General features: G+C 48.1%; 2 protein-coding genes across 5 annotated transcripts in view; one reads left to right on the top strand and one right to left on the bottom strand.

Moving 5' to 3' along the window:
* Window positions 1–15,409, top strand: part of CD80 (CD80 molecule) — a 30,618-nt gene extending 15,209 nt beyond the window's left edge. For 3 of the 4 annotated variants that reach the window (XM_056327174.1, XM_056327173.1, XM_056327175.1), the window contains 5 exons: window positions 2,092–2,427; window positions 5,412–5,693; window positions 7,698–7,823; window positions 10,798–10,921; window positions 12,825–15,409. In XM_056327174.1, coding sequence (XP_056183149.1) covers window positions 2,092–2,427; window positions 5,412–5,693; window positions 7,698–7,823; window positions 10,798–10,904 — 851 coding nt within the window. In that variant the 3' untranslated portion in view covers window positions 10,905–10,921; window positions 12,825–15,409. The remainder of the gene's footprint in view (window positions 1–2,091; window positions 2,428–5,411; window positions 5,694–7,697; window positions 7,824–10,797; window positions 10,922–12,824) is intronic. The other variant, XM_056327176.1, reaches the window with a different exon arrangement.
* Window positions 15,410–17,170: 1,761 nt separating this feature from the next.
* On the bottom strand, window positions 17,171–24,284 carry TIMMDC1 (translocase of inner mitochondrial membrane domain containing 1). Its single transcript, XM_056327177.1, has 7 exons — window positions 24,137–24,284; window positions 23,845–24,010; window positions 22,698–22,786; window positions 20,775–20,842; window positions 19,829–19,907; window positions 18,664–18,774; window positions 17,171–18,139 (listed from the first exon to the last, which is right to left on the bottom strand). Exons 1-7 carry the CDS (start codon window positions 24,229–24,231, stop codon window positions 18,040–18,042), a joined length of 708 nt encoding a protein of 235 aa, XP_056183152.1. The 5' UTR covers window positions 24,232–24,284; the 3' UTR covers window positions 17,171–18,039.
* Window positions 24,285–24,628: the final 344 nt, after the last annotated feature.

The following is a 24,628-nucleotide window of genomic DNA, read 5'->3' as shown; positions in this document are numbered from 1 at the left end:
CTTTGGAAGGCCAATGAAGTGACTGAGTGGAGGGAAACCAGTTAAATGAGAAGTTACTCATTTAATTACATATTCCATTCTATTTAATTCATATTAAAACATTCCATAGTGTTGCCAGGACCTCCCCAGCATTTTTCAATGTGTTTCCTACAGATCTAACGTAAAGCATTGTGAAATTGCTCGGAGAGGGGCGTGCAAGCAGGACAGGGTAGGCGAGCCATGGGAGAAGGAGGTAAAAGCTTATTTTATATTGTATCCCAGGCTTGCTGTCTGGGCTTAACTTCAGCAAGCTTCTCTCTGTGCTGCCCCAAGACCCAGCTGTGCCAGGGCACTGGCTGAGCATCTGCTTGTCTCCCTCCTGCACCAGCAGCTGGAGCATTGCAAAGCACATCATCAGGGTGTGCTGCTGGGCACAGGTCAGCATGCCACAGGGGTCTCACTGTCAGCTGTGTGACAGTGTCCCAGGGATCTGGGAGTCACTGCTAAGCAAATGAGCCCTGGCTGGCAGCAAGCTTATGTCAGTTTTGGATGTTTCAGCTGAATCCGAATGTCACAGCGCCCCAGGCGCACCCTGAGCGATGCACTCTGTGCCTGTGGACAGCATGGCTGTGGTTAGGCATTAGCTGTGACAATAATGTGTGAGCCAGCATCAGCCAGACTTTTCTGGGGTGGGTGGCAGTTCTTAGACTCAGCTTTTTCAAGCAGTCAGGCAGAGGCTTTGCACATGGGGTCTTACCTCCACGGATGGGTGATGCTGCGCCTGGCCAGGACATCCCTGCTTTCTTTCTCAGACATGTTTACTGAGATCTGTTCTTCAGGGATGGCAGAAGGAATTTAAATTTCGTCTGTCCTGAGGCTGGCTATTTCCTTGTTTTTCTGCTCTCAGTCAATGGAGTGCAGTAGATGGGTATCTCCCACTACCGGAGATGGGTGCTAAGGTAGTGAGGCTGAGGCAAGCAGGGCAAACCTATTGCAGCGCGACTTCCTGGACTAACAAAGCAGGGTGTGCAGGGATAAGCATCATCCTGAAGGCTGCACAAACCCAGCCAAAAGCCCAACCATCTGCCTTGGCCTTGGTGCAGCACAGGATCGCGCATCGGTGCTGGGGCGCTCTTCCAGCAACAGCAGGAACAACTTGCTAGGCTGCTCCCTCGTGTGTCAGGTCCTGCCCCCTGCAAGCACCTACCCACTGGAAAGGGAAAGCAGGGCTGATCACGGGAGTGGAGTGCATAGAAGTCGTAGTGCGAAGGGTTGGGGTTACTGTTGGCATGGTCAAAGTTGTACCTGATTTCCCCCTGCATGGATTTCAGCTCTTTATTGGAAGCACATGCCTGCATACTAGGTATGGCACTGACATGGGTGGTCGCTGGGCAGGAGTTGAGGAATGCCTATGCTGGTTTGCAAGGCAGGCATACGGGGCTTCACAAATATAAATTTGTTTTAGCTAGACTAGGCAAAAATGTTCATGTGCTAGTAATGTATTTGCTGATGACAATGTAGCCGTAACCTTTGTTTTATCATTGTAGGGCTGCTTCTAGCTTCTGGGATCTTGAAAGTTTTGGGTTTTTTTCTTTTACAGAAGAAAACCTTCCAAAGAAAACCCCAAACCCCCAAACTAATAGTCCACTGTGCTTCTGTTTGGCACGCAGGGAACCCATCAGAGGGTGACACAGACTTTCCAAACACTGAGCTTTGCGAAGGGAGAGCAGAGGAGACAGTAGTTTGGCACATGTGGTTTTATCCCTTTACATGAATAGTGGCAATTTTTTCATCTCAGGTGTGTGATTTTTAAGCGAGCAGAAAAATTTCTGTCCAGGCAGGTAGTTCTCCTGTCTTCGCCTTCTGTAATTCATGCAGAAATCACTGCATGCCTGCTAGTGCAGGATCCTAAGCAGGACTGGAGCATCATGTAAAAGGCAATGCCAAGGAAGAGCTCCCCTCAGTGCAGAGCTGAAGTTGTAAACAGCTCGGTGGGTGATGAGGTGCATTAGTGGGTGCAGACAGAGCTGAAAGAGGTGAGCTTTATGCAGAAGACCCTGCCACAAGGCTATATCACTGCCTCACTGACTTTTGTTTGCCCCCCACCTACAGGCTACACACTGGAGAAGAAAGTAGTCAAGAGCAAAGTGGGGGAAAAAGTTGGCCTGCCTTGTTGTCATGAAATTCCCAGCTGGGAAAGCCTACATAATTACCGGGTCTACTGGCAGAAGAATACTACAGAAGTAGTGCTTGCCTACGCAGAGGGAAAGAAGATCTCCAAGCATGACCGGTACGAGAACCGGACAGAGATGGACCCAAGGAACCTCACCCTGTGGATCTCCCACATGGAAATCCTAGACAATGGCCCTTACCAATGTGTAGTTCAGCGCAGAATTTCACAGAACTCAGTTGTTGTGTGTGATGAGGCTGTCTCCCTCATTGTTACAGGTAGGTGGATTGCCTCCTGACACCTGAGGCTTTCTGGTGTCAGCCTCTGGGGGTAAAGGACACTGCTCTAAGCTTTAGTCATAGTGCAGCAGATAAGACGTTCATCAGGAAACCTAAAAGAATGCTGGAAGGTGTAGTGGAATGAAGCTGGGTTAATTAGCATTGATAATATACAATGTGGGTTGGCTTCAGAGGTGGAGGGTTGGCCGATGTAGATAAGGTGCAGGTGTGGCTGGTTAAGTTAAGATGTTGGGCAGCCAATGGAAAGAGAGCAGCCGAGGAAGAGAAGGTGAGAGAGGAAGAAGCAGAGAGAGAACACGTGCCCTGGATGAGGTGAGACAGGAAGGCAGCAGAGGGACTGGCATGACGAGTATGCTGGTATGAGATGGTAGAAGACCTTGCTGCAGCTGGCTAGTTTGGGGAGTGCTGTGACAGGAAGGTGCTTTACCTATTTCCATTGTAGCAGCCTCCTTCCTTACCTTTCCAAAACTACCCCAGGTACAGAAAATTTGTCTTTCCCACCATCCTCCCTTTGATACCCCCCTCTTGGGAAAGGACGTTTCCCAGGACAGATCCCCAGGTACCACTGCTGGTGGGTGCCCTAGGCCACCTCTTCCCCTTGCTATCTTTTGGCCAAAGCAGAAACTAAGTCCTTGGTGCACTGGAAGCATTCGGGCCAAAAGAGGAATAGGGTGGCATTGCTCCTCTGTGGCCACGGCAGCAGCCCAGCCCTGCAGCCCACCCCTGGGGAGCCCAGGCTGGCCAGCTCGCCAGCTGCACTGCAGCTCCACAGCCTAAGGCTGAACCCAGCTGCAGATTTGAGGTTTTTTACCTTGAAGAAACAACCTGAGCTCCTTTGCTCAAAATGAACCTGAATCTTTTCTTGGAGGTTACAAAAAGTTCCATTGACATTATTTTCCATTTCCACCACTGTTATTTTGGCAGTTGGTTTCCACCAAAGGCAGAGATACTGGTAACAGATTTAAATATTTACATACATTTGAATACCTTTACCAGCAGAGAGTTCCAGGAATCCTTCAGACAAGTCAGTGAATGAGTGTTCCCCATGTTGAATGAGATTCATCAGCAAAAAAAACACAACACAACAGGTTCCTGAGGTCTGGCCATTGTCCGTTCTTTTTTTTGAGGGCATGGTAGGCATATGTGCAAGGAGACAAATTTAGTGATCTTTCTGGAACCTGATATGAAAAAAGGGAATGCACTGCCAGCACCCTCTCTAGCCATGAGGGCTCTGGAATTAACTGCATGAAAAATGTGAAACTATGATGCCTTTTCCTCCTTGCAAATACTCCAGTTTCTTTCCTTCTAGAAGTATCTTTGCTGTCTTAACAGACCGGTTGTGATAATTGTGGACTTCTGCTCCCTTTGGTAAAGTGGGATCAGTTATTGTGGGGATCGGGAAAGGGAAAGCTCCCCTCAGCCCTGCTGGAATCAGGCTAACCTGGGAGAGTCAGAAAGGTGTTACTCCCTGGTGACAGACCAGGGAGGCTTGGTGAAGCTGACTGGGATGGCTGAAGGGACTTTCCAGACTGGATGTCAGTGCCATACTGATCAAGAGATAGTGAGCCTGGAATGAAATCTGGGTCTCTCCTTGTCTGCCACTGCTTGGCCATGCAATGTTGAGCAAGTTTCTTTCATTAGTTACTGGTTCCTCAGTAGCCTAAACTATGGGTTTGTGGCCAGCAGAAGCTGTGGAAGACACGCTACGGCTGCAGGCCCTTCTGCCTTGTGCAGATCCCAGCAGTCGTGTGGTCAAATGGCAAGTCAGGCAGGGAGCGATTGCAGACAAAACCTTAAATGCTCCAAAAAGGGCCATTTTGCAGTGAGCTGAGCAACTTTCTGCAGCTCTCTGCCTGACCTTGCCATGGCTGGGGCTGGCGCCTGAGGGGTGTGCAGGCTCCAGACCTACAGCTGGCAGGGGTGGGAGGGACAATGTGGTCCCTTTGGCAGCGGTGGTGTTGGTGTGACTTTCGCCCACCAGGAAGCCATGTGCTGAGTCTTTTTCTGACTGGTGCCTCTCTTGCTAAAGATGTAGTCCTGTGGATTTTTCCAGTGTGAAAGTTGCCTGAAATAGCTCCTTTGCCACCCCTTGCCGCCGCCTCCTCCTCACCCTGGACTGTTTGTTGCAACCTGTGGGCATCCTTAGTTGTACCAATGCAACAATTTACAGTAACGTGGTGAACCAGACTGGCAAAGTGGGGCAGAGTAAAAAGGGCACCACCCTTCTTCTCCTTCTTCACTCATGTTAGTCTTCTCATCCATTCCACCATGCAGCCCCACAAACACTTACAGCAATACACCTGACTAGGAGAGAAGGCATGGAACAAGCTGTGTGAGTGGGAAACCTCTGAAAATTGTTTTTGTCAATGAGAAAAAAGTCCAGTGAGAATGTGGTCTGAGAGGACCCGTGCATTGCTAGGCATTTTTGCAGTGTATGACTTGGTCTTGCTCTCAGCTGGGCCTTCTGGAGGGGCTCCCATGCAGAAAATATAATTCAGTCTTTTGCTGGTTATCCTGGCTGAAAGTCCAACATGTGACTCAGCTCCTCTCCTAGCAGAGGTGGACCCTGTGTGAGCTTTCGGCTAGGAAGGGACTAATGAGGGAGGGAAAATGAAACGGTCTGCCATTGCCTGTAATATGGATTTTTATTCAATGCTGTATTTTTCCTACCTGTTTTAGGATTCCTTCTGTTGTTCCACAGACTGCTGTATGTAGAGAGAAATGGTGGCATTGGAGAGGTGGGGTCAGGAGGGCTGTGTACAGCACAGGAAGGAGAAGAAGCAAAGGCTTAGGCCATATCCAGTCAAGGCTGTGGGGAGAGTGCTAAGGCACGAGAAAGGCCAAACAGATTATTATAGAGGAAGAATGCCCTGTGGGGGAGTCTTTGCTTTGACCATGGGTGATCAGGACTGCAGGCCTCATTGTAATCTGACAGAATGGTAACTAAATCTTTCTTGCTTCAGCTGACTTCAGTGAGCCAAACATAACAACAGAAGTATCAGCTACTTCTTGTGAATCAACTGAGATGGTGGTAACATGTTCTTCTCACGGAGGTTTCCCCAAACCCAGAATCTCTGGAACCCTCAACAACATGTCTGTGGTGTGGAATGCCATCTGGGTGTCTGAGTCCAGCTTCAGCCCATACAACGTCACTGGCAAACAGTCGCTCAACGTGACCAAGGACACCAACATCACTTGCTCTGTTGAATATGGTGGCCTTGCCAAGACCACCAGTTTGATTCTGAGTAGGTTTTATTAATAGTTTGTGTTACAAAACCATTTTGTTGAATCTGCTGAGTTGCCTCTCTGAGAAAGCAATAGATTTTGTGTATCTGTTCATGCAGGGATGACCCAATGATGGCACCTGTGAGCTGCACACCAAAATATTTCAAAGGCTGTAAGACAGCAGGGTGGGAAAAGAGAGTTACAACAGTACTGACAAGCCAAGATGGCTCTGTCTTCCTGCTGCTCTACCGCAAGTCACAGCTGGGCTGAGGGGGCAGCTGGATCCCATTGTGATCTGGTGATGTCAGCCTCAGTAGCTCCCACAGACTGGGGTTGCCACCACCCAGTGCCCCTCTGCACCAGCATGGTCTTGTAGCCAGTTGCGTGACACAGACCTGGCATTTGAATGGAGGAGCCTGAGAAATTTGTGTGCCTTAACAGCTACGTGTTGCGCTGAAAAATAATTTCCTCATTTAACAAGCATGTTTGTTCCCGCTTCAGAAGCTGTCAGCTGGAATCAAGAAAAAATTCTGCTTTCCTGCACATATTTAATAAAGGGTTAATTCATAAGAAAAATTCCATCACTGTGTGTGGCTTGAAAGTGATAATGTAGTAGATAAGTCTGTGCTTTGAAAAGCTTGAGGTACAAGTGAAAACAGGGAAGGCAGCACACTACAGTCCAGATGTTTTACAGTAGAACGGGATTTGCAAGAAAATCCTTAAAGCCAAAAGACCTTTTTTTTTTTTTAATGTCGTTACTAAAAAAGTATTCCGAAATGTCTCTGGGTCTGAAGCTTTCATTGTAGAGATAAGGGCATCTTCAAGGGAAGCTAGAGAAGTGCTATTTTTCCTAGGGAATTGTATCTTATTCATCAAGGTGCCTCATTCATCAATCTTACTAAAATCAAAGGGGCTCATGAGGAGAGGTGCCGTTCAGCTTCAGAACAAATGCCAGAAACTAGTGCTTTATGAATATCGGTTATTGCTGGATGTAGTGCACAATGTCCCTAGAGATGGTAATGGGAGAAGGTTATGAGTATCATACTACGTAGAAAAGGAGAGTAACAAAAAAAGTAATAATAGTAATACACTGTTGTCACAGATTCTCAGAGGAGGGGGCAATCAAGAGTGGCAAGGGCAGTCACAAAACCTCCACTTGTTGATTTTTAAGATGTGGAACCGCTCCCATTTTGGTATGATGGAAAGGGTCCTTGAATCAAATCTTTCCTGAACATGGAGTTCCAGACAGAATATAGCCCCTGGCAAACATAGGAGACCAACCCTGCTGTGGGGGGGAAGGTTGCACAGTGGATCAGGCTAGTGCCTTAGAAGTTGAATGATGCTTAGTTGTGCCAGATGCAGACAATGAAGATCTGAAGACCCGTGAACAGGCACCAGCTCTGTCCCTCCTGTTGAATTAGAGCTGTACTGTACAAGAATGACCTGTTCTTATCTATTCTAATGTCCAGGCGGCAGGATGGTCATCTCCAGTGGTGAAAAGCTAAGGCTCCAGATCCACTAAAACTGAACTTTGCCACAACACTTTCCTGCCGTGCAGAAAAAGTCTATTCTAATCTAATGCATCATTCTCCATAACTTTTGAATGCAGAGGGGACAAAAATAGGCATAAATTGGGTGAAAACATTAGGAAAAAATGCAGAGTACCTTTGAGAGTGCAAGTTTTCTAGATATGGACTCAGACTTTTCCACCAAGCCTAACCAGTTTCTTTAAAAAAAGTTTTAATGTTTTTAAGTATTGCCTGTCTCGACCCTGTTGTGGACAAAGACCCAACATTTTAGATTCCATGGATACGTTAAAAATTTCAGAACATAGCAAATTGTGGGGAAATGGACGAAGTTCAGGTACTAGCTTCATCTATTTGTTTATTGAATAGGTGAGTTTTCAGGCTGAGTATCTAAATTAGTATTTTGCCAGAACCACCAAAATTCACATACCTGCTCTTACATGAAAATGCCAATGTGTTGTTGGGTCTTTTATTTATGTTTTATTTCTTCTGTCTCAGAAAAAACAAATTACTGCATTGACCCTACTGTGCCTCCATCTTATAATGTCATTACTGCCTCAAGTATCATCATTATCATCTTCCTTTTGGCTATCACCCTAGCAGCAAGATACCTCCCAAGGCATGGTAAGTGTAGCTCCTTTTTCAAGAAAGTGTCTTTTCCTGCTTATGGAGTTTCCATGTAAGATATACATTTATAGAAAATAAACTGACACACTAGGTATTTTTGTACCTTCTCATTTCCCCTTTTTTTTTTTTTTTTTTTTTTTTTAATTAAAATGCAGCATCTACTGTCACAAAATCTAAGTCCAGCTCAGGACTTTCCTACGTTTTTGTGTGCAGGCAGCACTAGGGTTCAGGTTTAAGAGTGAAGGGGTGATGGGGAGTTTTGAAAGCAGATCAGAATATTTCCAAAATCAGGGGTATACAGGACTGAAGAGATTCACAGAGGTCCATTTTTATGTATGCCAAGAATCAATGCCAAGAATCTTGGTCATCATTATAGACACAACTGAGCACTGACGGTTTCAAAACGGGGTCTCTCTACTCACCCTACTCAGACAATCCCTCAGAAAAGTCACGGAGCCAAAGTTACAAAAATACATAGTGCTAGGGCCACAGAAAAGACTGAAGCATAGCAATGCCCCACTTTTAGGAGAACCCCAACTGGGAGACATGGATTTGCCATCTTTTTGTGGCCAAAACCACCACAGGTGATGTGCCCTCTCCCAACCTATGAAGTATTCTGTAACTCCAGGCATGTCTCCAGGAGCTTTTCAGTGGCAAAGGGGACCTCAAGCATCTCAGGGTTAGCTGGCAGCTGAGTAGATTCTTTTTTTTTTTCTTTTTTTTTTTTTCCTTTTTTTTGGTGGCTCAAAAAAAAATCTCATCTGTTAGCTGTCACTCCTAATCATGTCTAAGCTGACCTAGCCAAAAAGCCCCTGAAAATGTGGGTAGACATCTAATGGATCTATAAAGGCAGTTAGGCATCCAGTCAGTACTGAAAGTCAACCGCAGCAGATGCCCTATCCACACCCTGTTAGCAGCTTTGAAAAGCAGTCCTGGAGAAAGATAGCAACACGTTATAAATATCACCCAATCAAGTTCTGGTCGCTGGGGAAGTCGAGTCTGGAGACAAGTATCCCACACTGAGGGTGCTCTAGGTTCAGCCCACTTAAACCAGAAGCCACCAGCCTGAGCATCTTAGCTCATCACAGTTGCAGTGGTACCTCTGGTTGGAAAGAGGTTATTTGCTAAGCAGCAGGGACTCAGTTCACTTAGGGACGCTTGTAAGTTTGTTGTGCTTGTGTCCTCTGCTGCCTCCATTTCAACTTCAGACAAGTTCACTCCCAAGTCAGAGGTGTGGAGGTAGCATTAATATTTTTCTCTTTCCCTCCTCAGCAACCACATCCCTTCAAAAACCCATGTGACCACTGAGTCAGGCTGAGCTAATTCTCTTTTTGGTGTTTTATCACAAAGAAAGGAAGCTTCTGGAAGGCAGTGACTCTTGGCTACACCTCTGCACCTCCTCATTTTCCACTCGTGCCCCTATGACACCAGTGCTGGTTCTCTCCTGCTGTTCCCTGGGGCTGTGTGAATGGGAAAGCAGCAAGCAGGTTGAAACCAAGAAAAATCACAGCTGATCACAGCCTGTGCTGTTAGCTGCGTGGATAATGAACCTCTGGTTATAGGAGAAAATTAACTGGAATCGGAAGATTTGGCTCTAAACAAATATAGCTGGAAATTAAAAGGTTCCTTAATTAGTATCAGTAGTATTCTGGAGCATTCTGAGATAGCCTTTTATATTGAAAGCAGATTGCTTTTAAAGTAGATGTAAAAAGCATACCAGCATGGTCGAATGTGATCACCTGCAACAGCACGGGACATGGCTGCAGAAACTGGAATTTCCCTTTCAGTCCCGTTTTCCTAATATGCACAGGGAGTAGATTTGCCGAGTCAAGTGGTGCTGTTTTGTACAACCACTTTTCAGACCAGGCATTTGTTGGAAGAAACTGAAGATAAGAGCTTCAATCCAACTTCCCAGTTTGTACGGTTGTCACATTTCAGTGCTGCTGTGCGTTGCCACCCGTCTGGGAAGGGAAATACCTGTCCTAAGAGTGCTTTCAGCTGGTGTTGCCACCTTTCAAGAGCTACTGTGGGAGCTCAAAACAGGTCTGAGAGTACCTCTGTTGTTCTGGCATATGGAAAGCTGAGCTGGAAGCTGCCTTGATGCTAAGAGTGGTTTCTGAGCTCAAAAAGCCATGCTTCAAAGAGCTGAAGTGTGGGAGGGGAAAATAGAAAGATAGAGCAAAACGGAAATAAGGGTTCTCAGATGTGTAATTGTGGTGGTGACCAAAACATCTAGATGCTTTGTTGAGGTTCACAACTCCCTACTTGGAGGACCTCATAGCCTATCTTTGTAGTAATTTAAGAATGGAAACTCTTGAGATTGTTTTTTGGGGGGAGTTCTTCAATTAATTTAACAGAAAGTACCAAGATTAGACCAAGATTAGAGGTCACTTGAAGGATAGCTTAGGATCCATGTTGTAAAATTTGTGCAAATACAATTTGTTGTAATAGTACAGAGAGAGTCATCTTGAATTATTAAAACAATCATTCGTAGGTGCTGAGATACTAAGGGGATCTATTTAATCTGAACTCCTTTTAAAGCACTGAAAGTGTTTGTTGGCTGGTTCTTAACACTGGCGTTCTTTCACTTGCTTGGGTAAACTGCATCTAGTGACATGTAAATTTTACCATTATTTCCCTTCTGGCCTTATATTAGCATGTAGCAACCTGTCTTTGTGCCAGGCTGAGGTCCTAGCCCTGTGCCAACGAGAACTGTTTTATCCATATGACACTATATAGGTCACATTTATATAAAACAGAGCTTTCTACCAGATCAGACTATGGGCCAGCCGTATTCAGATGTATGGCAGGGATAAGTGCTGCCAATGAAAAATAGAAGTAACCAGACCTGAAAGATTTCTTCTATTCTTTCTTTCCATTCTCAGTTATACTTTGTTGAAAAAGACATTTGGATTCAGTGCTTTCATATCTTCTGGAACTCCAAATACTAATGAGGGATCTTCTTTTTCAGTCTGTTCTCACTGTTGTAAGCCTCAGGATTCAGTGGAAGAGCGTGTGAAAGAATATACGAAGCCACCCATGAGCTCTAAAGTGACATCTGAAACATCATCTGTATGATCAGATTGCATTTGCAGGTAGTTTTCTTCACCATTCTTCTCTTGGCAAAATAGCTTCTCAAATACTGTTAGATTTAGCTCACAAAACCACATGTGGCTTTTAACACGAGTGTGTGCAGTCCTTTAAGATAAAGAAAAGCACTAGAGTGCTGTTGCCAACTCAAACACATGGTGTTTCCCAGTCAGGTAACCAGAGGAATGATGCTCCTGTTGCTTGTGGTGTATGGCTTGCTTTGAGTTATCTCAAGTGTCTAGAAACGAATCTAGTGAAAAATGTTGGAGAATTGAATTTCCTGGGCTGCTAAGCTGCTTTCTCCGCAGAGTGGACCCTGCACGGATGACTTGCAAGGTGTTGTGGCGTTTATTTCCTTAATTAACATAAATTTTTAGGGACTAAAAGGGGATGAAAAGAGAGAGAGATGAAGGAGAAGGAACATTTGACAACTTTGACTGCCAGTGCCTCCTCTGAACCTGTGTAAGGAAGCTCGTTAATATCTGAGAGGTGGGTTTGTAGCCCATTCATCCATCTATCAGGATCTGCAGTGACATCCCCTGCTACTGCCCTTGTGCTCATTTTATGGGCCTCCCAACTAAGAACTGGGCAGTCTTTTAGTTGGACTCATTCGTGAGTAGCTCATCACTACTGTGGGTCACACATGTGGCTTCAGCCCCTAGAGGTTATTTCTGGCTGATGCCCTGTGAGGCGTGTGCCTGATCTGATGCATAAACAGGGGACCATCACTGATGATGGAAATGAAGGATTGGCCAAATGGTGATGAGGGAGAGGTGAACAAGAAGAGAAGAACTCCAGCTATCCCAGTAAGATTAGCAATGCCAGTCTACTGAGATATCTCCCTTTCTTTCAGCAGCTGGAGGAATGGAGAAGGAAAAGTTTTCCCTCTAAGACTTGCCCAGGAAACACTCATATTTTAAAAGGAGTTACTTTTGATAATGAGGTGTTGTGAAGGATGGGCTGGGGAAGGCTGGGGCTTACCAGGGTTTTATGACTCCAAAGCATTATATTCGTTTTGGCTTGAAAGCGCCGCTGTGTTTAGGGCTATGTCTTCCAAGAAGACATTTTTCAAGCCAAGAGACTTAGGCAAGATTAGAAGTTAACTCTGTTCTTATTCACATCATTATCCAGGTGACTGCGTTTCCTGCTCTCACCTCAGCATGCTGCATTGCCAGGGTAATGCAGCAGAGCAACAGCTGCAGAGTCCTAGAAGTCATGAATTTGTCACACTGTGCGTTGCAGTAATCTAAAAGCTTAATGTTTCTGAGATGGAAAAGAGGAGAAACGTATCATTCAGGACACTTGTCTCATTTCCAAACCTGACCACCCACTCATGTTTTCCTCGGGGGAAGGCCCTCTCTGGAACAGATACGAGAGCCTTGGTTAGCATGAATTTGGTGGGGGGCAGGTTGTGAGGGGACTGACGGGAGTTCACCTACCGAATAAATCCCTTCTGCCACATTACTCTTTTGTTAAAAAAGCTTGCCAGGCTTCTTCTGTAAGTGGCTGGTGTTTCCCAGCTGCAGTGCCTGGAAGGGCTGCTGTCTGTGGACAGGGATGGAAGAAGCTGTGCTTCCTTAGTGGCCGTCATCTCGGAACTTTGTGATGTGCTGAGCCACGTCCTACTGCTGCTTAAATAGGGTAGTGCGTTCACTCGTCATCCTCACTTCGCAGAGGGGTAGCACCTCCGTATGGCCCAAAGGTTTTCACAGTAAGCCTTGAGCCAGTCTGTCGCTCACTGTAGGGCCTGTCTTGAGCTGTCTGGCTCTGAAACAGCTCTGTCTTCACTGCAATAGGAGCCCTCTCGTGGAGGGCTATCGCAGGTGATCCCTGTTTCTGGCTGACATTTAGGATTAAGGAGAAGAGGGGGAAAAAAAATCATTAAAATCTTTTCTTTGTGTCCCTCAGGTTTCTTACCCTGTGTATTGCGCACTGCAGTCCCCACTGTTTGTTGTACAGCAATGCTTATTGCGTTGACCCTTTGGCTCTCTGAAAGGGGATGACAGCAGGAGAAAACTGCTCAAGAAGACTGACAACATAATCTTGTGTGAATGAATACAAACCCCCACCTACAGCACAGAAGCTGGGGGGCGGTCACATTACGATGGGGTCACTGGAATTCCACCTGGGAGGACCCTCCGTGTTCCTGCAATGGGGCAGGAGAAGAGCATCGTCAGCATTGTCACACCAGCTCAAGAGTTTGGGATCCTCTGGCTTTGATGCTGCCTCTGTGAAAATCAGGGGGCCTGCAGAGCTCTAGCAGGTAGCCCATGCCCCCTACCCCCTTCAGTAATGCAGAGCTGGCCCTGGGGAGAGCCCAGGCCCTGACACACAGTCACAAGTCGGGCTCTGCCTCCGTGTTGTGACTGGGAGCAGCTAAAACTTCTTTTATATTCAGCCTCACACGGATATGTACCAATACTGTTGTTTGTGCTGGAAGACTCTGGATTTTAACTTGACCATTACAGATACATGTCCCTTCTCCCCTGAAGAGGCAATAACGCATACACTTCTCGTGAGGCAGCACCTTGAGGTGGGACTGGATGCCTCGTGCTTATTTCCAGTGCTATGAGACTTCTTAGGGAATGATACATACTGAAGGCACACCTAACAGCTAACTAATATTGCTTATCTACAGCAGTGGCAGAAGTTCTCATAACCTTTTTCTCCTGAAAGGACGGTCTTGCCAACCCAGGTCCCAAGATACAGCTCCTCCGTTAAATTACTCAGAGATACAGGAGCACGTCTGACACAGCACAGCCTGCTCGCTGGGGGTGGTGCGTGTGACTGCACACATGTGCACACCTTTGCGCATACACATGTACGAGCTTTTACGTGCATTCCTTGTAAAGCCCCATTTACATTTCTGTAACACTCAGTGGTTCTCTCACATGTATCTGTTGTAATGAAATGCAACTCAGGGCCTTGCTTCCTCAAAATAGGTCTGCATTTGCTTGTACATTTGCCTAGGTAAGGCTCTCCAGGTTCTTGGGAGCTTCTCACAGTGACGTAGAGATTTACTTTGCGTTGAATGTTGCTGCTTTCTGCCAGCATTGTTTCTACCCAGCCAGGACTTGAGGGAAGTTCCCTACAGGATGCTGACATTGGATAGGACTCATCTGATCTGGGTGACATTCTTGCCTACTGTGTAGGAAAAAGTGGTTTCTCATTTTGACGGGAAAAGAGGAAAAAGCCCCAAGCCCCAAGAAGCTTCCCAAGCAACTCTGCATACTAACCTAACTCCACCCTGCCCTGAGTTTGACAGGTTTGTTTCTCCCCTTTTGCTCTGTTCCACTGCCAGCTGTGCCCATTCCCTGACTGCTCTATCCACGTGTGTAGTTAACAGGGCAGACCAAAGCCTGAAAGCACCGTGTCGTCCCCTTTGTGAGATGTTCTGTTGCTTGAGCCATTTATCTTGCTAGGACACAGCAAAGAAATACTCCGTACACTTCACTTTTCTCGAGCAGGTACATATTGAGAGAGAAATTGCTGGAGGAGATAGGAGGGCCAAAAGCAGTTTATAGAGGATTGGACTATGACAGCCTAAGGGATCATGTCTCCAATAAAAAATAAAGACACTGCTCCCTCTCCTGCAGTCATGCTGCCCCATCAGCTTTTTTACTGCTTTCCCATTGTATGAGGTAAAACGGGAACTTCAGACCACCCTTATGCAGGGGGGTTTTGACAGAGAATGGGAGCTAAGGTGGGTGGCAGGGAAAGCGCACTCTTTGCGCTTGCGCATTCTGGTTGCAAGCAGAACATAGATGACGCTGAAAGCAGTGTTTCCAAAAGGTAGCCTGACCTTATTGCAGGACTTGGGTGTACGGGCAATGATGTCTCATACTTTCCATGTTTCCTTTTATTTCAGTCTGTGCTTGTTCTTTCCAGCACAAACTGCTACCTTCTTGCACGCTGGACACCCTCTTTCTGTATTTTCTCAGCTCGTTTTCAACACTGGGCTTCCTTCCCTGCTATAAGCACGACACATTTCCACCTCGTCAACCACACCACAACTCTGCCAGACGCACCAGCTTATTTTCCCTCTGACTGTCTCGTGCTCTGCTTCTGCTCCTGACTGACAATTGCACAGCCTCCTGGAGAAGGCTTTGTCTTTTGCACCGCGCCAAACCTTTCTACATCACCACAGACTCCTGTGACACTTTAAGTAACTTCTTCTAAAGGAAACAAAAAAGTTTCACTGACAAATATGTCTAGCATCAGTTTTTAATATTCTTGATGGGTGGGTTATTTCATTTATTTTTTCCTTAAGCACTTACATTATGAATCGTGGGTTTTATTGCCTTAGGCTGTATTGAGTGAATTGCACACAAATGGTTTCTGTGAGACCTTTTCAGCTTAATATCTGGGTCTTTGTCCTAGGTGAGCTGCTCTGTTTATCACAAGTATTTTGTCTATAACGTTTTTTCCCCGGGGTTCCTCCTTTAATTGTATTAAAAAATAAATGGTAAACTTGGTTTCATTTCCTCAGTAATCCAAGATGTCTGTTCTATGTGCTGGGAAACGGCAGAGCCTTTAATTATTCACATAAGCCCCAGCCACCATTTTGCAGCAGCTAACTCCGTAGCAACAAGGCAGGTGATGCAGCTGGTTGACAAAGCTGTAACAGGTACAGCTGGTATGAAGGCTCAGCTCTGTTCGGTGTGCTCAACAGCAGTGACAAAACGGCACCCAGGTGCCCAGTTTGTAACTTCCACGTATCTTGTGTCTGTCAGTTTGTCAGGGATGAACAAATGTCAGTGTAGCTACGGTGCTCGACGCTCAGTTTGCAACACGTCTGCCTTCCCCATCCCCAAAAGGGAGGTTCTCTGCAAAAGCAAAATCCAGTGTAAGATGTTCTCAGTGCATCCCTGCTACCTGTGGTAACCTACTCAAAGTGGAGGACCGGTAACCTCAGTGCTGTGCTGGAGGAAGGGTGGGGGGAAAGGGTGTAGGGGGGTGAAGAATCCTTTACATTTATATTTAAAAAATAAGTTCTGAACCAACTCATCACTCCCGTTTGGACAGTGATTTTGAAAACAAGAAACGTGTAAGTGCAGGGAACTAAATTCAGCAGGAAATAGAGCAAAAAATGGCCACTAATTTTGAGTGTAGATGGAAGTCTCTGCTTCCGCTTGCTAAGTGCAGCATAAGGGCACCTAGCAGGCCCGTCCTTCCTTACATGGAGAGAAAATCCACACAGCTGCTCCACCTTGGCTCTGCCATGGGAGAACATCCCTGCATCAACGGTCAGACATGACAAAATTAGTATCCTTTCAACAGCACATCAAATACCACTAAATAAGAATAGAGAAAGATTGAGCAGTGACACAGCTAAGCGTCATCAGAAGTGCTGTACAGATAAAAGTGTGGGGTACTGGGTGAGGATGTAAGAGCAAAAAAAGAAGAAAAACAAAAAAGAAAAAGATGAAACATTGCTGTGTAACCGCAATGGCAAAAATGTGACTCAGAATGGCCTCCTATTTTGTTTTTTGAGGGGGCAGAGGACAGTAACACTACTGTCACCAATGCATGCAGAGCTTCAAACAGGAAGGGGAAGGGACATACCCGTACCTCTGCTTATTCAGATCCCTCACACATAAAATAGGAACATCAGAGCTGGCTGATGACGACCCTGAAATGCATGTGTTTATTCAATGGAAAAGTAAACTACACTGAGGTGTTTAAAAAGCAAAATGCTGATTTCAGAAGTCAGAAAACAAAACACCACCTTGGAAGCGAGCTGTGCTAAAAATCTGCTTTGGGTGGGTGGAAGACCCTCTGTGGAATCAGCTGTTCGTATTTCATCCAACAGAAATCAGCTGTAAAAGAGAAAAGCGCTCAACCAGAACAGACTGATTACTCCTTCCCGTGGGAAGGAGACCCGAACCCCCTGCCTGGATGTAACTCCCTTGAATAGGAGAAAAGGCTCCAACAAAGAAAGGGGACAAGAATTCTGACCTTCTGCTTTGAAGGAGATGGTGATGGTTCAGACCGTCACTACATTAACCGCAGCCCTACCCACAGGTAACAGCTGTGACTTAACAGTTATCTCTGGTACAAAATAATTAACAGAGTTGGCACTCTCCTGGCGCTTGTCTCTGTTACTGCCTGGGCAGAGGAACGTCTGACTCCGCCACCAGACTTTACTGCTAGCTGGTGGGATCTCAGGTAAAGCTCTTCTCACAGGGTATCACTCCAGCATGTTTCTCTGATGCAAATACCGTACTAACATAAAGAGCTTGTGGACACAGTCACCACTGCTAGATGGCTTTATTGAGCATCTTGAACCACATTTCCCGCAAAGGTAATCCCCTAATTCCCAACCTTCAAATGACATTAGACGCCTTTTTATTGTTGTTACAACTGTCCACAGTGCCAGTTCCTCCCCCATCTCACCAGAAACAATTCATCCTTTCTGTGGCCCCCTCAGCCATACTTCTACTGAGGAACCTAAAACATGTATTTTGCAGGGTATTTCCGTATCATTCCCAGCTCCTCCACCCTTCACCACTGACTGCAAAATATCCCAAGTACTCTAGGAACCAAGTGTGGTTTTCTGCCAAAAGCCTGAAGAAACCACTGTTGGCAAAACAGCCCTGGTCCCGGCCAGGCCAGGTGGGAGGGGGACGACGAGGGGAGGAGAACCACCAGCTCTGGTGCTGCCTGTACTGCGCTGTGACAGCAAGTTCTTCAGGCGCTGTCTCAACAGCAGCTTTCACCAGAGCATAATTAGCTTTTGGAGTCAGGGTACTTTTAGCATCTAAACTATTCACAGTCTCCTTTACCTTGAACACTTCTACATCACTGGTGGTCTGGACGTTTTCAGCAGTGAAATGGGCTCTAGACAAGGCTCTGCGGCTGCCCTCACCCTGCCAAACCTAGATGACACTTCCTAGTCTGCAGAGGTGGCAGTCCCACCTTCTCAGCTGAAACAGGTTTGGCCCTTCCAAGCTCTTGTGCAGTGATATGGATCCACAAACAATGCTTTCAGCAAAATGCTTTTTCACAAGTGCACAGGACATAACTGCATTCACTCATGATCTCCACCACCCCTTGACTGAAGACTTTTAGGAGCAGAATCAAAATACTTTGTAGCTGCTTGCAACAGACATCTGGGGAAGATTCAGTAGCTCCTAGATTCTCTTCCTCCCTCTGTCTCCAGTCCTCCCTGGGTGTCGCCTTCTGTTTGACCTAAGACTTCAGTCACATTGAGCCTGGATTGCCTAATGAGAGAAGAGAGAGCGCAAAATAATTTATGCCTGTCTCCTCCTGACAAAGGCATCACTGCAGAATCCCTGCTCCTGAAACTTTTCTTCTAGAACTGGCATTATTTGTGCCCGTTAGTAAGTCATGCAACCAGCGTCACAGCCTTTTCTCCCCAAAGCCTCCAGCTGTCCTTCTTCCTTTTTCACAGGGATGGAAAGAAGGCAGCAATGAAGGAAAAGCCAGAGTCCTGGCCTCTCGGCTTATCTTCTCAGCCACCGCAAAAGTGAAAAACTGATGCAGTTACTGGGCTGGGGCGGGGCATGAATTTTGAACAAAAGACCTTGTTACAAAATAAGCAGCAACATCTAACACGGGCAACACTGCGTCAGCAGTTCTGGGACTGGTACGTGAAACACATCAAAACCCAAGAGCAGAAGAAACAAGGTTTAGAAAACCTAGTGTGTCATGGTTTAAATGTTTGAACCACACAGACCTAGACACACTTCTAGTCAGGACTCGAACAGGCAGAGCTGTTCCTTACCACTCCACTAACTTCTGTTCATACAGCTCCCTGCGCTCACGGTTTCTCCTCTCCTGCAAGGTCTCACCAGCAAACTTCTGCATCACCATTAAGAGGGCCCCTGCAGGGATCCTAGAGGAGGAAGCAGAAAAGTCACAAGTCACCCAGGGGACACTCAAGAGTAAGAACTTACCTGCATCAGCAAAAGGAGCATGTGGGAGCTAGCCACCAGATCAGTGGAGCATAACCTTCCCCAATACTCACATCACACCACAGACTAAGGTACTCCTACCGCCAGCCACCAAACATGGCCCGTCTTCAGCTGTGACTCACTCTAACCCCTTTGATAGCACATTTTTAATTTACTCACTGACAGGCATCCATAGGGCAAGGAGGTGGAAGGATTTAAGGTGTCCCCGACCCCCCTGTAGATCACCTAACCCATAACTGAGACAGTCACATGCCTGCTTAGCTTCTGTCCAGCTCTTGGTGGTACCTGTGTTTTCACTGAAGCTCCACGTTTTGGCTTTGATGGAGCCTATTTTGTAAAAAAATCACTTTTACACAGATTCCTAACCTAGGGGCTGGCAGTCCCCAGGGAGCCCCCTTCTTCAAAAGGTGCCATCACGACATCCAACACCTCTTGTGCGCTGTCTGGATTCTGAGCTGCTACAGGAGCAGGCTGATGAAGCTGAGAAGGGAGCCCAGAAACCGTGTCTTACGCTCCTGCCTTTACCCACAGATAACACACATCCTTAAAACAGACATCCAACGGTTCTCCGCACAACCACTGCGCTCAGCAGCGACCGCGCCAAGGAATGGGGACAGGAGACACGTCTATAAGGCATCCTCACAATTTCCTATTTAACAGTAGTTAGTGTCTCCTCTAAAGCAAATAGCAGCAAGTAAGATGCTCCCACTGAGAGCACTGAGCTCCTTCCCTGAGGAAGCAGCAAAGTACAAATCTAGAAAAAAAGAATTTAAACCAACAGCTTGAAGCCTGGAAGAAAAGTCATCATCGTGAGGTCCCAAGAGAGATAGAGAAAATTCCTCAAGGCAAGACAGGAAGGGAAGCTTTGGTAGCCCCACCTATGACTCAAGGCTTGGTGTGTGCGGCCACCATCTAACAAACACCCTTACAGAGTAGCTGTGTCTCCGTCACTCACCGGCAGCAGTCACAACTTACCCAAACACTGTTCCCAACACGAAGCCACCTGCCAGTCCCTGCAGGCCCAAGTGCATTCTGAAAACGGCTCCTGTGAAGGCTAAAAAAACCCCACAAACCCACTGAAACCACGAACAGCCCCCCACCAGCCACCGCTTACAGACGGAGGGGGCTGCTTTGGCGCATCTCTTCTCTCCGCGAGCTGACATCTACCTTTAACAGAGCAGAAACCAAGTGCCGCAGCCAGCGGGAGGGACCCTCACCCTACAGTCACCATGGTTTCTGCACTAAAATGTTACACAAAGCTCCTTCGGCTTCAGGAAAACTCCCCAAGAAATGCTAAATAGAAGTATCTATGAAAGTAAAACCGAGCTCTCCCCCAGGCTGGAGCATGACCCCACTCCCCCGCTTTTTTTCCCTAATTGACAACGGCTAATAATAGTAGCTGCCATGTAAAGCAGAAAAGATCAGCAAAACGTGTATCCCACCGTAAGGGCAATACAGCTTGTAAAACCGAACCAGCTGATCACTTATCCGGAGCCCTGCTGCCAAAAGCGGACATGCAAAACTTAGCATGAAAAGGGTAGTTTATAAACAGCGCACTGAACTGTTACAAAGAGTGGAAATGAGAAATGTGTTCCCTGCTAAATCGGTGGTTATGAGAGCGGGGCATGCACAGGGTGCTGCCTTTTCCCTGCACAAGCATTTTTCACCCCAAAATCTCTGGCAAGTATTTTGAAGACGATAACCACACAACTCCCCAATGGTTTCAGAAGTGCATCGATTATCTCTGTTACAAATAACGGCGCACAACGGAGCAAAGTTACAACGGCAGTTGGTAGAACAGGAAACAAAACCCAGCACAGGAGCTGGGGACCTGCTCAAATCCAAGAGAGATGGAATTCTGCTTATGCTTTTGCACTTATGACCCTTGCTCATGAAGTACAGCAGGTTGCAGCAGTCTTACCTCCTGCCGAAGCAAAATTACCGATGGTGGTTTTACTGCGGTACACGGACAGACCGGTGCTCACCGTGCTGCAAAGGTAAGGCACAGAAGTCAGCAGTTGCACATGGAAAAGGACAGGTAGCAAAACAGCCTGAAATACGGATTTCATTAAGCCAACCCTCAGGCTGCCTCTAGCTGCCCTGTTGCCCATCTGTCCAGAGCACACACGTGCCAGCCACAAGTGCCTGGATTCCTGTGACTTTACTGCAGGCAGCTGCACAGTCAGAGGCCACGGAATACCAGGATTCCTGGCCTGGATCTGGGATATCAATTCTTTTTGGGTTTTTAATCAAAGATTATTTTTTTCCCCATCATCTAGTCAAAGGACAAAAGGAACTGAGCAATGAAAAGGCCCTGTCAGTCAGTCCGTCCCGATAGAGGACCTTTATCCCAGAAGCCAAATCCGTGTGCCGGTACAATCTTGCCTGACAGACAGTCTCCACCACTACAGCGAAGTCACGCTCACGACATCAGCAGAGTCACCTACTCTTGTGGTGTAAGGTTTCTTCCCAGGGTAGGTACACCACACCATCTCCTCCAAAGACATCAGTTAAGCCCCAAAGCACTTGTCCTCAGTTCAGCAGCCACCTCCTCACCAGCACTCCAGCGAGCCTCCTGGAGTGACCTGCACGCCACCCCCAAGCCGACGGCAATCTTCCTTTCCTTCCCAACACTGCAACGTCACCCTAGCCTTTGCACGAGGTAAAGCTAAACAATTTGGGTTTAAACTGAAAACCTCAGAATTCACACAACCATAGGACAAAATCTTCAACTGGGACTTTACAGAAATAATTAACGCTGAGTGGCAAGTATCTGCTTTCAAAGCCTTCAACAAAAGGGCAGTGGGAAAGGGCGATGATCTGCCTGCAGAGGAGACACCTCGTGGAAGACGACGAGGTTACAAGTCAAGCCCAGGAAAATCTAAAGAAATCAGGAGCTCCAGGAGAGAAAGCAGACAGTACTCTAACTGAACCTAAGAACATACACTAAACCAAAAGGAGCCAAAGAAACCAAGAGAGATCAAGGGAGAAATTCAGAAAGGTACAAAAAGCCATAGGGGGACAAATATAAAAGCTAGTCAATACTGCTGGTACCTTAAAAGCAGAAGGGGAATTTAAATGGAATGTACCTGCAGATACAGTCAATGCAGGTTTAGGACTACACATAAATTTACCATTTTGAACGTCAGGGAAAGAGATATTCCTAGCTCAAAAGGGCTTTACTCAGAAAGAGCATGGTTAGTTTGATACTATATTGTCAGAAATGCACTGAAACATCCGAGAGGAACACTATCTGCATTGGTTGTGTGTGCAGGAAAAGTCTGGAGACCTGAAGAGTTACATACAACTGGTAGGTCTGACGTTCAGTGCCCGCTTAGAGCAAGGTGATCATCTGCAAGCGTTTGAGGACAAGAACAAAGAACTGTGAGTAATGCTAGTGTATGCAAATTAGGAATAATGAAACATAACAAAAAGGAGAAAAATTAGTGTGGGATAGAAAGCAGAAACAGCCAACACACTTCAACACCCTCGAGAGAAAAACACAAGGGGAAAAGGGAAAAAAAAAAAAAAAAAAAAAGAGATGAAGCCAAAGCAGAAAGAAGCCGTCAGGTACAGGGATGAACAGATATAAGGAACAGCGCTCTTCCAGTTTTCGTTTTTTTGTTGGTTCATTAGAAGATTTGCATTCGGGGGCAATTATAAAAGGTTAAATCCGCTTCATGCTGATGCCTCATCAGTCAGACTCCCTGGTAACGCTCCAAGCCTCAATGAACCATCAGTCATCTCTCAAGGAGCTGCGAGCTCTGCCGGCACGAAGGGCTCCTTGTCACCAGTGCTTAAGCATAAGCCAGCTCTTCTCCCGCCGCCGTCCGGGAACACTTACTTGAATATTGCCACAAAAGCAGCGACTCTCCAGCTCCAGCGCCAGCCATAGCGGAGGAAGCCCCTGAGCCCAGCACGATGCGCAGATTGCTGGGGGAGAGAGGAGAGCGGTTAGTTACGGAGCTGGCACCGCCAGCCCGCTGCATCCAGGGTATCCGTGATGGGTCACGGGACCGGTGTCACTTGGGAATGACACCCTGACCCTCAGGGATCGTTGGCTGCCTCCAGAGGAAAATCAGCTCACGTTTACCCCAGACAGCAACAGGAAAACTGAAAATTAATTCCAGTTTGTAACATCAACCAGTCTTCCAAATCCTGGTGCTGGAACACATCTGGGGGGACGGGGAGAGCTTTCCAAGTACAGGAGAGCAGCAGAGGAGAAAGGGGGGACAAACTAGAAACTAGCTCATTATTATGAGTTCATAAGTATTAATAAATAATAACCATTAATAAAGAATGACCACAATAAGTAAATAACAGCCACCTACTTTAAATGTTAAGAGACCACCCAACCCCGCAGTGTAGCACTGGTGCTGAAAAGTCTCGCCATAAGCAGCTTTTTAAAAGGTGTGGCCAACAGCAGCTCCGTAAAGATTAAGAATATTCCAGTTCATACCATGAAAGAAAATAAATTCTCTTTTCCAGAGCCTGTGGGGTGAGTGCCTGGCCCGGGTGCAGGGGCACAGGAAGGTCCAGCAGGACGAGCGGAGCCAGACTGCCCGACGGGGCCAAACCTGAGCAGCGAGCGGTGTAAGGGCAGGTGGGTTTTTAGAGGGGGTTTCTTCCTAACGGTGCAGGTAAGCAGCGCTTTAACCACCCGGCAACCCCCTAGAAGCTCAGACACGTCAATAAAATGTCACCAGCGCTCTTTGTGGCGGGGCGCGGCGATCAGCTACAAGGCTTTAGAAAAACTGACATTAACGTGAGGCCGCCCCCAGCCCCACGCTGCGGAGCGGGGTCTCTGCCCGATGTATCGGGGTTAAAGCCAGGGGGCTGCAGGCCACGTCACCCCGCCGTCCGACAGCGGGACACGCAGCTGGCAACTCGGTTTGTCCCCAGGGGTCACCCCCGCGCGGTTCCCGTGGCGGCGGCGCCCAGGCCCGCCCCCGCGTCCCCCCCCGCACTGTGCCGGGGCGCGGGGCTCGTACCACCGCATCGGCGCGGTTCTGGAAGAGCTCCCCGTGGCTCCGCTCGATGAAGGCCCGCCGCGCCCGGCGGAAGGCCGGCACCCCGCCGTACGCCCAGCCGATCACTGCCCCCGTGAGGGCCGACTTGAGGATGTTCACCGTCTCCTCCGGGTACCGCTGCAGCTCGCTGCAAGGCAAGGGCAGGGCTCAGGGCTCGGCACGGCGCTGCACGGGGGGCGGGGGGCCCCCGCGAGCACCACCGGGCCCAGCGACCACCGCCCGTCCGCCCGCCCCGGCCCGGCCCGCTGCTCACTCCCGCCGCCAGAGCTCCCTGAGCCGCTCCCAGCCCGTCTGCGGCGGCGGCGCGGGGAGGCCGTAGCTCTGCTGGGCGCCCGCCCCCTCCGCCATGGCGCTGCTCGGCGGCGGCCGCGCTGGGGGGCGCTGCAGCGCCCCCTGCGCCCCGGCGGGGCACGGCACGGAACGGCACGGCAGCGCCCCCTGCGCCCCGGCGGGGCACGGCACGGAACGGCACGGCAGCGCCCCCTGCGCCCCGGCGGGGCACGGCACAGCAAGGCACGGCAGCGCCCCCTGCGCCCCGGCGGGGCACGGCACAGCAAGGCACGGCAGCGCCCCCTGCGCCCCGGCGGGGCACGGCACTGCGCCCCCGGGCCCCTCGCTCCTCGTCGCGCTGCCGGTGCGAGGGAAAGGCCCCAGCCGAGGCGGCCCCGCACCGCCCGGCCCCGGCCCCGCGCGTCCCTCCCTCCAGGCCGCGACCGTCCCGGGGAACGCCACCCGAGCGCCACGC

Source organism: Falco biarmicus, chromosome 2 (assembly GCF_023638135.1).
Source record: "Falco biarmicus isolate bFalBia1 chromosome 2, bFalBia1.pri, whole genome shotgun sequence".
NCBI classification, from domain to species: Eukaryota; Metazoa; Chordata; class Aves; order Falconiformes; family Falconidae; genus Falco; species Falco biarmicus.
This window is presented reverse-complemented; position numbering and strand designations above follow the sequence as displayed.

Excerpts from the sequence above, each read along its gene's own strand:
- TIMMDC1 (XM_056327177.1), bottom strand. The coding sequence starts at position 24,231 with ATGGCGGAGGGGGCGGGCGCCCAGCAGAGCTACGGCCTCCCCGCGCCG. Across the intron at positions 24,011-24,136 it reads AGGGAGCTCTGGCGGCGGGA|CGAGCTGCAGCGGTACCCGG; the intron begins GTGAGCAGCGGG and ends CTTGCCTTGCAG. Across the intron at positions 20,843-22,697 it reads GCTTTTGTGGCAATATTCAA|CACGGTGAGCACCGGTCTGT; the intron begins GTAAGTGTTCCC and ends TTACCTTTGCAG.